This window comes from Sinocyclocheilus grahami, unplaced genomic scaffold (assembly GCF_001515645.1).
Source record: "Sinocyclocheilus grahami isolate Dianchi unplaced genomic scaffold, SAMN03320097.WGS_v1.1 scaffold712.1, whole genome shotgun sequence".
NCBI classification, from domain to species: domain Eukaryota; kingdom Metazoa; phylum Chordata; class Actinopteri; order Cypriniformes; family Cyprinidae; genus Sinocyclocheilus; species Sinocyclocheilus grahami.
The window spans coordinates 137,715-153,313 of NW_015505891.1; the positions used below are offsets into that span (position 1 = coordinate 137,715).

The 15,599-nt window shown below is 36.5% G+C and overlaps 1 protein-coding gene and 1 long non-coding RNA gene across 2 annotated transcripts in view; one reads left to right on the forward strand and one right to left on the reverse strand.

The window, feature by feature from the left end:
• Positions 1-2,607: 2,607 nt before the first annotated feature.
• LOC107560144 (uncharacterized) lies at positions 2,608-8,982 on the reverse strand. Its single transcript, XR_001605696.1, has 4 exons — positions 8,906-8,982; positions 4,412-4,517; positions 2,777-2,922; positions 2,608-2,700 (listed from the first exon to the last, which is right to left on the reverse strand). It is a non-coding gene; the product is annotated as an uncharacterized lncRNA (long non-coding RNA).
• A 451-nt stretch (positions 8,983-9,433) lies between these two features.
• LOC107560150 (2-oxoisovalerate dehydrogenase subunit alpha, mitochondrial-like) overlaps positions 9,434-15,599 on the forward strand; it is a 9,685-nt gene continuing 3,519 nt past the window's right edge. The window contains exons 1-7 of the mRNA XM_016244239.1: positions 9,434-9,650; positions 11,079-11,255; positions 11,403-11,489; positions 11,598-11,706; positions 12,448-12,609; positions 13,131-13,337; positions 13,431-13,572. Of these exons, the coding sequence (XP_016099725.1) occupies positions 9,537-9,650; positions 11,079-11,255; positions 11,403-11,489; positions 11,598-11,706; positions 12,448-12,609; positions 13,131-13,337; positions 13,431-13,572 (998 nt within the window). The 5' untranslated portion in view covers positions 9,434-9,536. The remainder of the gene's footprint in view (positions 9,651-11,078; positions 11,256-11,402; positions 11,490-11,597; positions 11,707-12,447; positions 12,610-13,130; positions 13,338-13,430; positions 13,573-15,599) is intronic.

A 15,599-nucleotide genomic window follows, 5' to 3' on the forward strand; every position in this document is an offset into this window, starting at 1 on the left:
ATGCCATTGAAGCTAGGCATGCACTTGAGATAATGGAATCCACTAGCTTAAAAGGGAATTCTATGATAAAGGAAGCTCAAAACTGTAATCAGTGACATTTCAACCATTGGACACTCTATTTTGTTGTAGTACTTTACTCTATACTTAAATCCCTTTCGTGAGCCTACATTTTGCTTCGACAACCTCAGAGGCGAGCGATAAGCAGTGCCAAACACATCGCGCTGACAGAAGTGCTTTAGTTGCTACTATAGGAAGTGTCTCTGTGTATGAAACCCATTTCTCACACCTTCAAATCCATCTGCATTCATGTACAATTAATGGCACTATACCTTTTTAAAGCAGGATATTAGTGTTTATAAACTTACTTTCTGTTCATTCATTTGACTGGTAAACTGTTAACATTACACTAAACTAGACAATATATAAAAGCCTGAAGTACATACAATACATAATCATTCAAGAATTTGGGGTCAGTTTTTGAAGAAAAAAAAAATGTCAATCAGCAAGGGTTTGCTAAATTGACAGTAAGGACGTTTATAATGTCACAAAAGATTTATACTTCAAATAAATGTTCTTCTGAACTTTCTTTTCATCAAAGAAAAAAAATATTAATAGTTTCCACACACAAAAAAAATACTAAGCTGCAATATTTTCAACATTTTAAAATGTTTTGAGCAGCAAATCAGCATGTTAGAAGGATTTCTGAAGGATCATGCGACACTGAAGACTGGAGTACTGGCTGGTGAAAATTCCGCTTTGCCATCACAATAATAAATTACATTTGAAAATATATTCAAATAGAAAACATTTATTTTAAATTGTTATAATATTTCACATTACTGATTTTACAGTATTTTTAATAAAGTCAATGCAACCTTGGTGAGCGTAAGAGTCTTTCAAAAACATAAAAAAATCTTACTGACCCCAAATATTTGAATGGTAGTGTACATTATGGAGAAAGTCTACATTCAGATGTCAAGTGCATGGTTACTACAATCAGAAAACGTGCGATTTATATGTTGAAATGTGCCCTGTTCAAAAGATTACAGCCGCAAAACAGCGGTCAGCATGAACTGCCTTGGCAGGTGGCCTTCGAGCTCCCCGCAGATAGAAATTGGGTCACATCATGGTAGGAAATCATGTATTACTTCTACAACAAGCTGCCCCATCGAGCAGAGGAGAGGAGCGATAGCACAGCCCCCTCCGGTAAGTTATCATTGCCTGTGTGGGATCACAGAAGAGCACCATGCGGTCGAGTCTCAGGACAGGAAAACAGACCAGAGGAATCCTCTCCTGTCATTATTCTATTCCTCCTCTACATTAATCTTGTGTAAATGTGTATGTACATTTTGAAGGTAACTGTTATGAATGAATAAATGCACTTGATTGAAACTTTAATTTGGCTTTGCCTTTTTAATACTTGCAATTGCATTGGAAAGAGCCTAAATGTTTTAATGATAATCGTTACAATACACATCTACACTCTAGAGCAGGGTTCCTCAAATCTTACCCTGGAGGTCCAATGCGCTGCAGAGTTTAGCTCCAACCCTGATCAAACTCACCTACCTGTGATTTTCTAATGATCCTGAAGACATTGATTAGCATGCTCAGGTGTGTTTGATTAGGGTTAGAGCTAAACTCTGCAGGAAAGTGGATCTCGTGGGCCAGATTTGAGGACCCCCGCTCTAGAGGAACTAAATGGAAGATCAAGCACAACTACGGTGAACAGCAATTAATGATAATGCATATTAATATACTAAGTAATTTTCTCACTGACCCAGCTTACAGTCTAATGGAAATCTCTTTCACTTTTTCATTTCGAAAGCTATGGTTCCCAAGGCAGTGGTCTTAAATTGCTATTTTAAAATTTTGCTATTTTAAGCTTTGGGTTACACAAAAAAGCAGCATTATGGTCTATTTTACTTAATATGACTACAAAAACTACAACACCTGGGTAGCAATATGGCTATTTACAGTACATCTCTTAATTTTTTTTATTATTAGCACAGCATAAAAACACTTTGTTTTTCATTACGGCTCCAAACACAAAATATCAGGCAAATTAATATGGTGTGAGCTAGAAAATTAAATCTTGAAATGATAAAAATACCATCTTTGAGTCCAACAATTGCTCTGTAAAGCTTTGTGGGTAAAATCATGTAGGTAGGGTCATAACACACATATACTTTTTTTTTTTTTTACTTCATTATCATTGCATATGCATGCATATACAATGATAATTAAGTCAAAAAAATCGTGCACAATATAATTCACTGTAAATAAAAAAAAATTTGCACACACACACACACAACTCCTATTCTTATTTAATGACAAAATGATGCAAACTCAAGGTAAAAATCATAAGCGTGTTTTATTTTATCTTTGAATATCGGCGTTTGACAGAATCCCTATAAAACTGGAAGATTTGTTCAGAAGCTTTTTGACTGATTGCGACGCACTGCTGCAGCTGTGTAAGAAGAAAACACATTTATATCATTGCCTTGTAGAAAATTCAAGCAGGTTATGAAACATACACAAGTGCCCATGTGTCATCGCCACAAACAGAGCGACAAATCGCACGCAAGAATGAAATGCTGCATTCGATCTCACCTCCTGGACTGAAAAAGAGCCTGTGGCTGATGACATCAAAACATTGCACTCAACACTCTCAATAGCAAATATTAACAACGCTCGACATTCCTGGAAAAGAAAACATAAAAGACAGATCAAGAGCTTAACCTGTGCGCTATGGTTTGTGTCAAGAAGTGCGGTGTACCTTCTCCGGCTTCTCCGAGCCGTGGGATCAATGATTATCTGGCCTTCTTTGCTAATAGCACAGGTCACACTACAAAAAAGGTGGCTCATGGGCAGCCTGGCATCCATTAGAGCCATACAGGCTGCATTCAGGCAGCACGACAGCAGCTGACAGTTAGATAAGGACCCATACTGTAAGGACGCAAAGTGTGAATGCAATAAAATGGGGCAGAAAAAACAAATCAACAGTAATGTGGAAGTTTGGGGTCAGTAGTTTTAGTGTTTCTGAAAAAGATCTCTTATGCTGTGATGACAAAGCTGAATTTTCAGTCTTCAGTGTCACATGATCCTTCAGAAATTATTGTAATATGATGATTTAATATTTTTGTGTAAACAGGGATACGTTTTTAACTCTTTATGGAACGGAGTTGCCATTTGGCAATAATGCATTTCTACTCATTTTCTTGTTATTCTGGAAAAAAAACAATGTATTGCACGATGGGAATTAAAAGGGCAGGCCTTAAGGTAGACAACGATGTGCTGTTTTTAAGTCACATGACATTTGAATGTCCGCCCAAAACTTTTTAACCCTCACACGGAAGGCACCTGTTGAAGTGCTCCAGAAATTGCTCTATTAACCTCATTTCTAAACACTTCTTCTCAAGGGGAATTTTTTTGCAGCATCTTTGTTAAGTAAATTAGATATTTCTATTCACAATTTAACTTTGTCTAACATAGTTTTACTGTAAATTGAGAAAATGTTTCCATATGGCAACACTGTACCACAGTGTATTTCCCCAATTGGGATTTTTTTTGTATAGATAATAGCATCAATAATATGATTGCAGTTGTTTATTTATTTGAAGTGTTTATTGTAGTATAGTTGTATTTATGTATAAACAACAAAATGATTTCTTCTTTGCAGAAAATGAATGCAGCAATATTCTACGGAAAGGCCAATAGGAAGAGTGCAGAGTTAGTTCTTCCATGTGATGAGAGTGAGGATGAGTTAGCCTTCAGTGAAGCTTAAATGATAGGGATCTACTTATGTTTTTGGTTTGCATGAGTTCAGAGTATATAAATGATCAATTTCTAAAAGAAATGTGCATTTAAATAGAAAAGAAAATCATAATTTTATAGAAAAACTACTTTTTTGTCCATTTTCCATTGTGGTACAGCGTTGTCATATAGCAACGCTTGCCTTTTTTATTTGTATGATTCAAGCTATTTCATGTAGTAAAAACTTATTTGAAATAATAATTCATTAGAACATAATGCATACCATAGAAGGTTAAAGATTATTGAACAGCACGTTCAAAAGAACAGCATTTCTTTAAAATAAAAACATTTTATACCATTATAAATGTCTTTGCTGTCACTTTTGATCAACTTAATACATCCTTGATAAATAAAAGTATTCATTTCTTTTAAAAGAAATAACTTGCTGACCCCAAAGCTAGCCCTGAACAAATTAAACTTTGTAACTTTTCCGATGAATATGCTCATCACACTCATATTTTGAATAATACTAATATGGTCACAAATAATACAGACAAATAATAATAATAATAATTACACAAATAATACAGATGCATCACATTTACCCTTTTCTTAATTTAACACACATTAGCAATAGTTTTGCTGGTTTGTAGGATACAGAGCCATCATCGTGGATGACCTGCAGGATGACTGTGACAGAAGAACGAGGACGAAGCGTCAGCAGAAGAGCAGCCTGGCACGTCTCACACTGCTCTCTCGCACTCCTAAAAGAACACAACAACATGAGTGGAAAGCTGAGTCTGTACCAGACTGTCACTTAATGGCGAGAACTAGAAGTACAGGCCCAGATGAAAAACAGTACTGAAGGTGTCTGGTGACAGGAGTGTTTGAACAATGTAATTATCGAAATGAAAGACACTTATTATTAAACACCTGACATGATTATTAGTCATGCGATTATAGTCTGCACAATTATTGATTTTTAAAAGCTGTTCAAACAATTTGTAGGTAAAAGCCTTATAAATAATGTGTTCTATAACAAGCAAATAAATAAAATAAAGCACACAAGACACAACTGGCTGCAATTTAGTGGCATGTTTTTCTGAAATGTAGCTTTAAGATTATTTCCAAGGCCCTTTGAAGGATGAGTTCCTCATTATAGCTCACATATTTTTTATTCTAATTATTGTACATAACATTCCGTTATATGTTATATTTGAAAAATAAAACGATATTATTTACACTAGGGATGTAACGGTATGAAAATTTCATATCACGATTATAGTGACCAAAGTTATCACGATTATCAATATTACCACGGTTTTGTTCAAATTAGATGAAAACGTTCAAAAAGAACTGATACACACACACTGAAAACATTTCAATAAGTTTTATATTTGAAAATCAACAAACAACAAATACAATTAGCAGTTATATGCACTTTCTTTTTTTGCAAAAAACATTAAATTAACATTAACATGAAGCCCTAATAATAATAATAATAATAATAAATCACTTGTGTGTGTGTGTATATATATATATATATATATACACACACACACACACAATGTGATTTCCGTTAGTGATCATCGGTTAGGAGATCTTGTGATGCTTTTTAAAGCAAAGTTGACTTCGAGTTCACATACAAACATAAATAGAATAGGCTAATTAAATTTTTCCATTTTAATGTAAGACAACATTTTCCCTCAGTGATAGAAATATGATTTAAGACGGTAGTGTAAGCAAGTTTAGTTTGAAAACGTTTAATAGTAAATAAGACACAATTAGACAATATTTGAATAAAATAATAATAATAATAAATATTTATTTGCAACAACTGATGGAGTCCTGAATGCTGCAAGCACGCGCAGCCTTATCAAGGTAACATTTGGTCAGTCATTCCCTTCGCCGAGAGAGTTTCAAATGCTTATACGAGACAGTAATACCCTGCACCCTTCAAGGGCTCTTCGAAGAGAGTAGGGCATAGGGATGCTCACTTCTGTTTGGAATCCGCCGCATGTCTCTTGTATCACCGCAGAGGCGCGGACGCTCTCTCTCGTTTCATTCGAATGCAGCTTGCCGTCTTGCGTCTCAGTTTTTGATTGTATTGAAAATGAAATCAGAGGAATTTAGTATTAATACTACTATAATTTTGCTGTAGTGATCATATTGTCCTGACGATTGTTTTGTACACTGTTCATAATGGATTTATATGATTTAAAAACATTAATTTTAAAACAATTCAATATTTCATATCCCCATATTTATATATTATTTTAGGTTGAGGTAAAAGTTACCTTGCATTCGCTATATAACAGTGGGTGGTGGTCACGAAGATGACTGAGCAAAGTTGATGCGTTTCCCCCTTTTGCAGCGACTTTCTTCTTGCAAGATCAGCAGACAGGGTGACCGTCCTCGATTAAATTGCCTTCAGGACTCTTGTAAAAAATACGACCAGACCACCGATTTGGTCCTCTTAGATGGCTGAAAAATCTCCCGAGCGCTGTCACTGCCTTCCGCCATTTCCTCTCGTGCAAACAACAACAACAACACTGCATGCTGCTTCTGCGTCAGACTGATGCTGGCTGGACAGGATTTACCGCGAGTTTTCAAAATTGCGATAATCAAACACGGTTTTGATGATAATTCAATTTTAAACGGTAATACTAACCGTCAGGGCATTTTATCGGGATTTATCGTGAAACCGGTAATCGTTACATTCCTAATTTACACACACACACCCATTTTGGTATCCGCATCAAATTAAATTTACAAAGTGATTTTATATATATAGAATTCAATTAAAGTGTTCTAGGGGTGTGCAATAATGACAAAAAAAGAGAAAAAGATATCACAATATTTTCTGGAATTTTGTCGATAACGATAATTAGACAATATTATGTTATTGTGCTGGTATTTTGGCAGGTTTAGGACTGCCGTGGACAGCTCACTCCCAAAGCTTTTGATATTCTTCATATTCTGAGGTGGTTCGTTTGCAGCAGTAACTGAAATGATCTTTTCCAATAAGTTTACATTGATTTTATTTGTATTTGTATGGGCATTTTAATCTTTTATAAGGCCAGTTTTTTCTAACCTAATTAATGTATGCAAATTCTTACATTTAATCAGTCAATTCAAATAGTTAGACACTATAGGGCTGTTACCAACCAAATTAAATCAACAAAATATAATTTAAATATAACCCTAAAATCGCCAGTAGGTGGCGGTAAATCACTGCATGAGTGAGTCGTTGAATCCTTCATGCAACCGATTCGATCAAACGGTTGATTGATTCAGTAACGAAACACCGGCGTGTGCTGCTCAGAGACGCAAAACAGTTCTGCTGTGGCTTTGTTTGGAGCTATTTTCATTGTCGAAATACAGCAAAAACTTGTTTATTGAGCAGGGGCCCGTTTCAATAATCAGAATCAGAATCAGAAGAGCTTTATTACCAAGTATGTTTACACACACAAGGAATTTGACTTGACGACAGGAGCTTCCAGTGTAGAAGAAAGTACAAACATAGTGCAGACATACATGATAGTGCAGACATACATAGGAATAACACAGTAGGGATGTAATATAAAACTAATATAATAAAAAAAAAATCGAAAAATTGAATAATGTACTATATACAGAAATAGAAGTATAGGAAAAAATGTAATTGTTTAGATAAATGTACAGATATGTTTATTAGTGTGCAGATATGTTATTTACAAAGTGTGCCGTTTAATATAAATATACTATGTTAGTTGTGATGGACATGGTATAATTATGAAAGCTTAATTGTTAAGACTGAGTATAGCCTGTGGGAAAAAACTGTTCTTGTGTCTGGCTGTTCTGGTGGTCAGTGCTCTGTAGCACCGACCAGAAGGCAACAGTTCGAAGAGAGAGTGGGCTGGGTGTGAGGGGTCCAAGGTGATTTTTTTAGCCCTTTTCCTCACTCTGGAGATGTAAAGATCTTGGAGGCTGGGCAGAGGGGCACCAATAATCCTCTCAGCAGTCCTGACTGTCCGTTGTAGTCTCTTGATGTCTGATTTGGTTGCTGAACCAAACCAGACAGTTATGGATGAACACAGGACAGACTCAATGATAGCAGAACTGTTTGATAACAGAAACGGGCTTGACTTACCCTGCTTTCTCGGGTTTGACAAGCCCCCCCATTGAGAAATGGAAAACCCAGTTTCCCTCATTTCAGGGTTAACATACTCAGAGTTTCCACTTAACCTCCTTTCTGAAACGGGCCTCTGTTCATCAAATCAATATCACATTGGCAACCGTACAGATATTTGGAGAAAAACGTCACTATTCGTGTGATATTAACTATATCAGATTATATAAATATAAATGACACAAGTCATACGGGGGCATATTTGCCTCCTTATCTTGAATGTTGGGGGAATTTTAAATGTATTTTAATAGACTAAATCACGCAGTGAAAACGTGATATCTAAATGCGCACGCGCAGTAGTCTGACCTACACGCGCACGCACTCTCGCTGTGTTTTTGTTTGGTTTTTGCGATATACTCAATAATGTCAAATCGCATATTGTTTAAACAGCAATTACGATATATATCGCACACCCTTGCTTTAACGTTTAAAATAACTTTTGTGAAAATAAAATCAAAATATGGGTGTTGTTCCATCATCATTCAGCATAATGCATTTACGTACAAATGAAAACGTTCTTATTCTGAACTGCACATATTAAAATATATAAAAGGAAAAAGTGATCATACAAAATTATTATATTTTGAATTATTAAAACTTCTTGCTGACAAATGAGTAAAACCAAGGAAGGATAGTGGCAAAGACTGATAAAGATTTAACATTGCAGTTAATCAGGGTTTGGGGGCTGTTCTGCAATCCTTAAATAGAGGCTATTAATGTAATCTAATGACTTCTTCTAAATATGTTTTGGTATATGAACTATTGCTACACTGAATGACTGTGGGGGTGTCTTCTGTAAATCATGGTAAAATATATGATTGCCATTATTTTTGCTCAGAATAAATCCATTAATTAAATTAAACAGGACACATTTTAATGTATGGGGGGAAACGAGATTTAAAAAGCTGTATTAAACTTTTATATCATTAATTATGAATGTGTACAGCATAAGAAATTGATTTAGAAAATACATAACGTTACCTGGAAGCCCCATTTTGGGCTGGATAAGAACCTCTACAGTAGCTCGATCATAGATTTCCTTACTGACTTTAACCTCCAGCCAGGATACTAGTATCACCTGAAAATACATGTACAAATTCAGAACGATATAGATATGAATGAATTAAATAGATTTCTGGACATAAGCTTGACAGGCGCTGAACAAAGGAAACAAATCAGTTACACACTGACATAAATACCCTGAATCCGTCAGGTTTGGATAACAAACTCTGCTCACTTCCATATTCTCTGAAAGCTGAACAACTTTGATCTAACTCCATCCTGGTCCTCAGGCACAATCCTCGCGTCGCTCAGCTCGCGCTCACAAGTCGCCCTCTAGCGGTAAGACGATCGCAATGACCATGTTGCCAGAAACCCTGGACCGGTTAAATCAAAATGCATCTGCAACTAAATTGTAGTTATATAGAGGAATTTATGTACACTAAAATTGCATATGTAATTAAAATGATACATGTCCTAGATATAAACGTAAAAAATGGGATGAATGTTTGTGTTGTGCGACGTTGTCCAGCAGGGGGCGCACTGTACGGGGTTTTCACAGGCTGTCATTGAGGCGATAACAACAGACGCAAGACACGCACTTGACGTAAAGATGGCGGCTGCTAGAGGTGTCAAGAAATTATACGGGATTGGGTTTCACGCAATCCGTCAAAATACTACATTAAAAGCAACTGCGTTTCTCCAGCAAAGAGCGTTCCACGTAAATGTAAGTTTTACGTTTATGACAATCGCATATTTGCTCATTAGCAAAAGTTGCTAATCAGACAAACTGTGTAGCTGCGCGAACCTCAAAACGTTGGTGTAATTAGGATTGTATGAAATGTATACCAATAGTAAATCACCTTCAAATAAAACGCATGCTCGTAGTCTTAAAACAATGTTAAGTCTTTGAGTATTTCTAGTGCTTATGTATAGGTATTCCTCATCTGACCTGGAAATGGTACTTAGTTGCGTTCGATCTGTCTGAACATGCAATCTAAATCATCTAGTAATTGTTTTAATCTAATAACTATTGGTCAGATCTCTGTGTATTGTTGTAGGTAATGGACTGTTCAACCTTCACAAGGCTGTAGATTTACACTGAGAGCCGATTGGCTGGTTCAGGGGGGTGTGCTGATCCCTGCAGCCACGTGTCATTGAAATATATTCTCTTTCTCGTCCCAGCATGGGATGATCTTACATCGAAAGTGTACATTAAACAGTGTCTCAGGTGCATCAAGATTCTCCGTGATCCTAAATCGACCTGCTGATGTAAAGATGTGCATCAATACGCACACCATGCACTTAAAATATTTTGACATTCATAGTTTACATGCATTAATTTACAGTTGTTTGAATATTACTGAGCTAATCTGTGTTTTCATGCAAAGTGCATTGCTCACTAACAAATTCCAAAGCACATTTATGTATCAAGGCATTATCTCATATGAACACTTGACAGGTTTTCTGAATATTTAATCTTATATTGTATTTATTTTAGTGCTACTTTTTAAAGGATCTGCATTTTCTCTCCTTACCTTTTGTTTTTATTTCTGCATCAAAGTTATCATACCCGTATTACCTCGAAACCAAAACAAAGGGAAAATAAAAGATCTGATCATCAGATAGTACAACTTCCTGGTCAGGATTTGGCTGTTAAAAGCCTAGTGTAAAATATCTGTGTGTAACAGTGTTCTTTTACTATCATTGAGATACTATTATTATCATTTTTTGAATTCATTTATGATTTCCAATGTTTAGTTTTCGTTTTAAATGTAGTTAAAGTTTTAGTAATGTTGTGTGTTCATTTTTGTTGTTGTTGAATATACTGTATGCCTATAGGTTTTATTAATATTTGTTTCACTTTTAGTTATTTTAGTACATCCAGTTAAAATGAAAATTAGAAATGTTGCCAAAATAAAATAAGTAGATTTTTTTAAATGTTTTATTTTATGATATTGTATTATTTCAGGTGACGGAAATGTTTTTTTTTAATGGTTTTAGTCTCTGGTTATCTCTGGTTTGTGTGGGAATTTTTGAGTAGTTTTTGTCTGATCGTTAAAGTATGTGATCAGATCTCAAAATGCATGGTCTCATGAACTGCTGCTCTGTTGCTTGTGTATTTTACTCCCTGATCCTCTGTCTTTGTCTTCAGGGAGCTCTTCGCCAGGAGCCGTTTGATTCTTCAGCAGAGAAGCCACAGTTTCCGGGGGCCTCGGCGGAGTTTATTGATCACCTGGAATTTATCCAGCCCAATGTGATCTCAGGAATCCCTGTGTATAGGGTGATGGACAGACAGGGCCAGATCATCAATCCGTCTGAAGATCCTAAGGTGTGGAGGCTTTTAATAGTATCGTATGGTAAAGATAATGTGTGGAAAATACTAGTAGCAGGTTACTAAATAGTACTCACAAAAAACATGCCAATGATGATTTCTTAATCAGTTTGCACTTAACACAGCATTACTTGTCTGTTTCAGCTTTCAAAAGAGACAGTTTTGAATTTCTATCAGAAGATGACATTACTCAACACAATGGATCGTATTCTTTATGAGTCTCAGAGGCAGGTGAGAGATGCAGTGGATTTTACTGTAATGCTTATTCCATCTAAAATGGCATTTAAATGACATCTGAGCATTTATAATGCTTCAATTTGGGATGCTTTTGTGTTCAAGGGCCGTATCTCTTTCTACATGACCAATTATGGTGAGGAGGGCACACACATTGGAAGCGCTGCGGCTCTTGAACCTACTGATTTGGTCTTCGGGCAATACAGAGAAGCTGGTGAGAATGCGTACAAGCTGGAGATACAATAGTGACTCTCCCGGTTTTGTTACTATAAGAGCGTACACACACTAGACACGTTAGCCTTGTATCTTGCTCAAGCACAATCATCCCCCCTCCCACTCACATTTAACATTCTGGGCCTGAGCACGCTTACATTATTATGATGTGACTGTTTTGAAGAAAACGGGAAGAAAAGAACGCTTGGCACAACGGAGTCCATTGTAATGTTAACTTTGTGGCTTATTATTTTGAGTCGTTTGGGGTGCAGGATACATGGTCCTCACATGTGCGTAATATGTTGTTTAACATAGAACACTGAACAGTTGCATAATCAACGCCATGGGTTTCAAGTTCTGTGCTCCAGCATGGTTGGTGCCCACACTATATGCGTTCCACACCTATGCCCAAGCTCACCTCTTGAAATGGGCCAGGGTGCGGTACAGAGCGATCACACTAGTCAAACGAAATGGACTTTGGGGGTCAGATGTGCTCAGTTATGGTTCAGAACGCCTAAGTCTAGCACTTGAGAGTTTCTTCTTCTTCTTCTTCTTCGGTTGCAATGAAAATCTCTATGCTTTATTTCCTTCAAAATGTTTGTTAAATTCCGTATGATAGAAAAAGATCTATGCATTGATATTTGATTAAATAACTTTTATTTATTGATATTTGATTTAAATGTGATTTTTATTAAGTAATATTTGATCAATTATAATTGAATTTGTTTCTGAATTTCCGTAGGTGTATTGATGTACAGAGGCTTCCCTCTGGATCTGTTTATGGCACAGTGCTATGCCAACGCTGATGACCTTGGCAAGGGCAGACAAATGCCAGTTCACTACGGCAGCAAAGACCTCAATTTTGTAACCATCTCCTCACCACTTGCCACTCAGATCCCCCAAGGTGAGAAGTGAACATGTCTGTTACACAAAACAGTCTTTACAAATATTATATACACTATCGTGCAAAGGTTTCGGTGCTGTTTTTTAGTTGGTGTTTTTGAAGAAACTTCTTAATGCTCACCATGACTGCCTTTATTTGATTTAATACAGTAAAACAGTAATATGGTGAAATATTATTAGAATTTAAAATAACTGTTTTCTATTGTAATATGTTGAGCAGAATTTTCAGCAGCCATTACTCCAGTCTTCAGTGTCACATGATCCTTCAGAAATCATTCTAATGATGATTTGGTGCTCAGGAAACATTTCTTTTTATTATCATCAATGGTGAAAACAATTGTGCTGCTTAATATTTTTTTGTCAACCATGATGCATTTTTTATAGGATTCTCTAATGAATAGAAAGTTGAAAAGAACAGCATTTGTTTTAGATGGAAATGTGTCATTTTTGATGAATGAAAGTATTCATTTCTTTGAAAAAGAAAATCTAAATGACCACTTTGATCTGTTACACCTGCTGTAGCGGCTGGGGCGGCGTACGCAGTGAAGAGGGAGAACGCAAACCGTGTGGTGATCTGTTACTTTGGAGAGGGGGCCGCCAGTGAGGGAGACGCACATGCTGGATTTAATTTTTCCGCCACACTTGAGTGTCCTCTCATATTCTTCTGCCGCAACAATGGTTATGCTATTTCCACACCGACCAATGAGCAGTACAGAGGAGATGGTATTGGTGAGTATGTACGTCACAGACTCCCATGTGAGTCGCTGCGTTTCATTCTTATGTGTCTTACGTGGGGTTTTTTTCTCCCCTTTTTGTCCATAGCTGCTCGAGGTCCAGGATATGGACTGATGTCGATACGTGTAGATGGAAACGATGTTTTTGCAGTGTACAATGCCACGAAGGAGGCACGACGTAGAGCGGTGGCTGAAAACCAGCCCTTCCTCATTGAAGCCATGACCTACAGGTAGAGTTTATCCTCATGTAAACCAAATGAATTAAACTAGCTGAGTTTTAGGAAGTACAACTTCTACTGCATTCTATTAACTATAGGCAGCCCATTTGGCACAGTGTAGACCTCGAGGAGACCACAAGGGTGCCATTTGGGGTAGAGCCTGTTATTATTGTGTGTAGGGTGGCAAACTCAGCAGAAAACACTATGAGATGCACTGTAAACCTATTTATCAACACAATGTTTTGCAGTGTAGGCTTTTATGAAACAGCATAAAATATGTGTGAGAGAACTACTGGCCTATTGCATGAAAAATGTGTGTCAGGTTTGGTGCTAGTTTCTCACACAGAAACAGCATTTTCGATGCAGTGAATCTGTTTGAATCCAGGCAGTTTAAGCAGATTATAGTTTTCACTTTGGGGTTTGGATTCTGTTTGTCCATTAATTACCAGTTGAATGTAAATTTGATCTTCCTCTTTATGTAGATTTGATTTCTCAAGTTCCTGAGAGGGCCCACTTCTGATAACTGCTCGATAATATATGGTCATTATTCAAGGAAATACTCAAGGAAGTAACCCAGAAATAATTTCAACAATCCTTCAGAAATCATTCTAAAATGCTGATTTGGTGCTCAAGAACGATTCTAATTATTATCAATTTTGAAAACAGTTTGAAACCGTTGTGCTGCTTAATGGTTTTGTGGAAACCATGTTACATTTTTTCATTGTTCTTTGATGAATAGAAAGTTCAAAAGAACAGCATTTATTTGAAGTAGAAATGTTTTGGACTATATGAAAGTCTTTACTGTCACTTTTGATCAATTATGCAGCCTTGCTGAATGAAAGTATTAATTAATTTTTCTTTAGTTAAAACAGTTCCTAACAAGCAGCGTTGATCCAAGAGGAACAAGACAAAAATTTCATACTGCTTAATACACAGCTTTTCACCACATAAATAATTATGGGAATATTAAATATTGAAATTTGCGCACTGTGACTCTATTACTGTGTGTAATTTGAACAGATGGCTTCAACAAAAGCATACAGCATCAGTTAACAACCTCTAAGCTCACAGTAGACCTTTCTTTAAAGGTTTATGAGGTATCATTAAAAATCAATTTTCCTATGTAGAAAATGAATGGACTTTTTATTTTCAGAACCCACTGTTGCACTCTGTAACAGACCTTGGAATATTGTGACTGACCAATCAAAATCAATCATTTTGTAGAGCTGTGTAAAATATGTGAATATATATAGATATTATTTTATTTCAGACTCAAAGGTCCATATCAAAGGACATACAAATAAATACATAAAAAAGACCGTAGTTTTAAAGTATACAGATTTTTGTTCTAATGTTTCCCCCCAAAAAAGTGGAATACCTTTAGACCATGGATGCACAAACCTCTACACATGGATTTTCCCGGCTTACATGTGGGATGGGCGCAGACTCAGGCAGTTCCATCACACATAATCGTTGATTTATATCTGCCATCACCACATGAAGATCTTAAAGGGGTCCTATTATGCTTTTTCAACTTTAGTTAGTCTGTAATGTTGCTGTTTGAGCATAAAAAAGACCTGCAAAGTTACAATGTTCAAAATTCAAAAGGAGATATTTTATTTAACAGAAATCACTTTTCAAAAACTACAACGAACGACTCGTTTGGACTACAACGCATATTTTCCGGGATTTGTGATATCACAAATATCGACGAATGGGACGAGACCTGGTTGAGCTGCACTAGAGAAGACAACGAGTGTTATCACTATGTCGGAGACACGCTAGCTTTCCCAAAGCAGACGAACTTAGAGTGGTTACAATCATCCTGGTTTAAATCACGCTCAAATTGATTTGATATTGACGCAATATTTACACTGAAGCTCGCAGGCGGCTATGGTAAGGGTCGTGACATTTCCTGACCAGGCGCCGAGTGCTGCCAATCACAACACACAAATTGATTACACAATATTTACACTGAAGCTCGCAGGCGGCTATGGTAAGGGTCGTGACATTTCCTGACCAGGCGCCGAGGCGCCGAG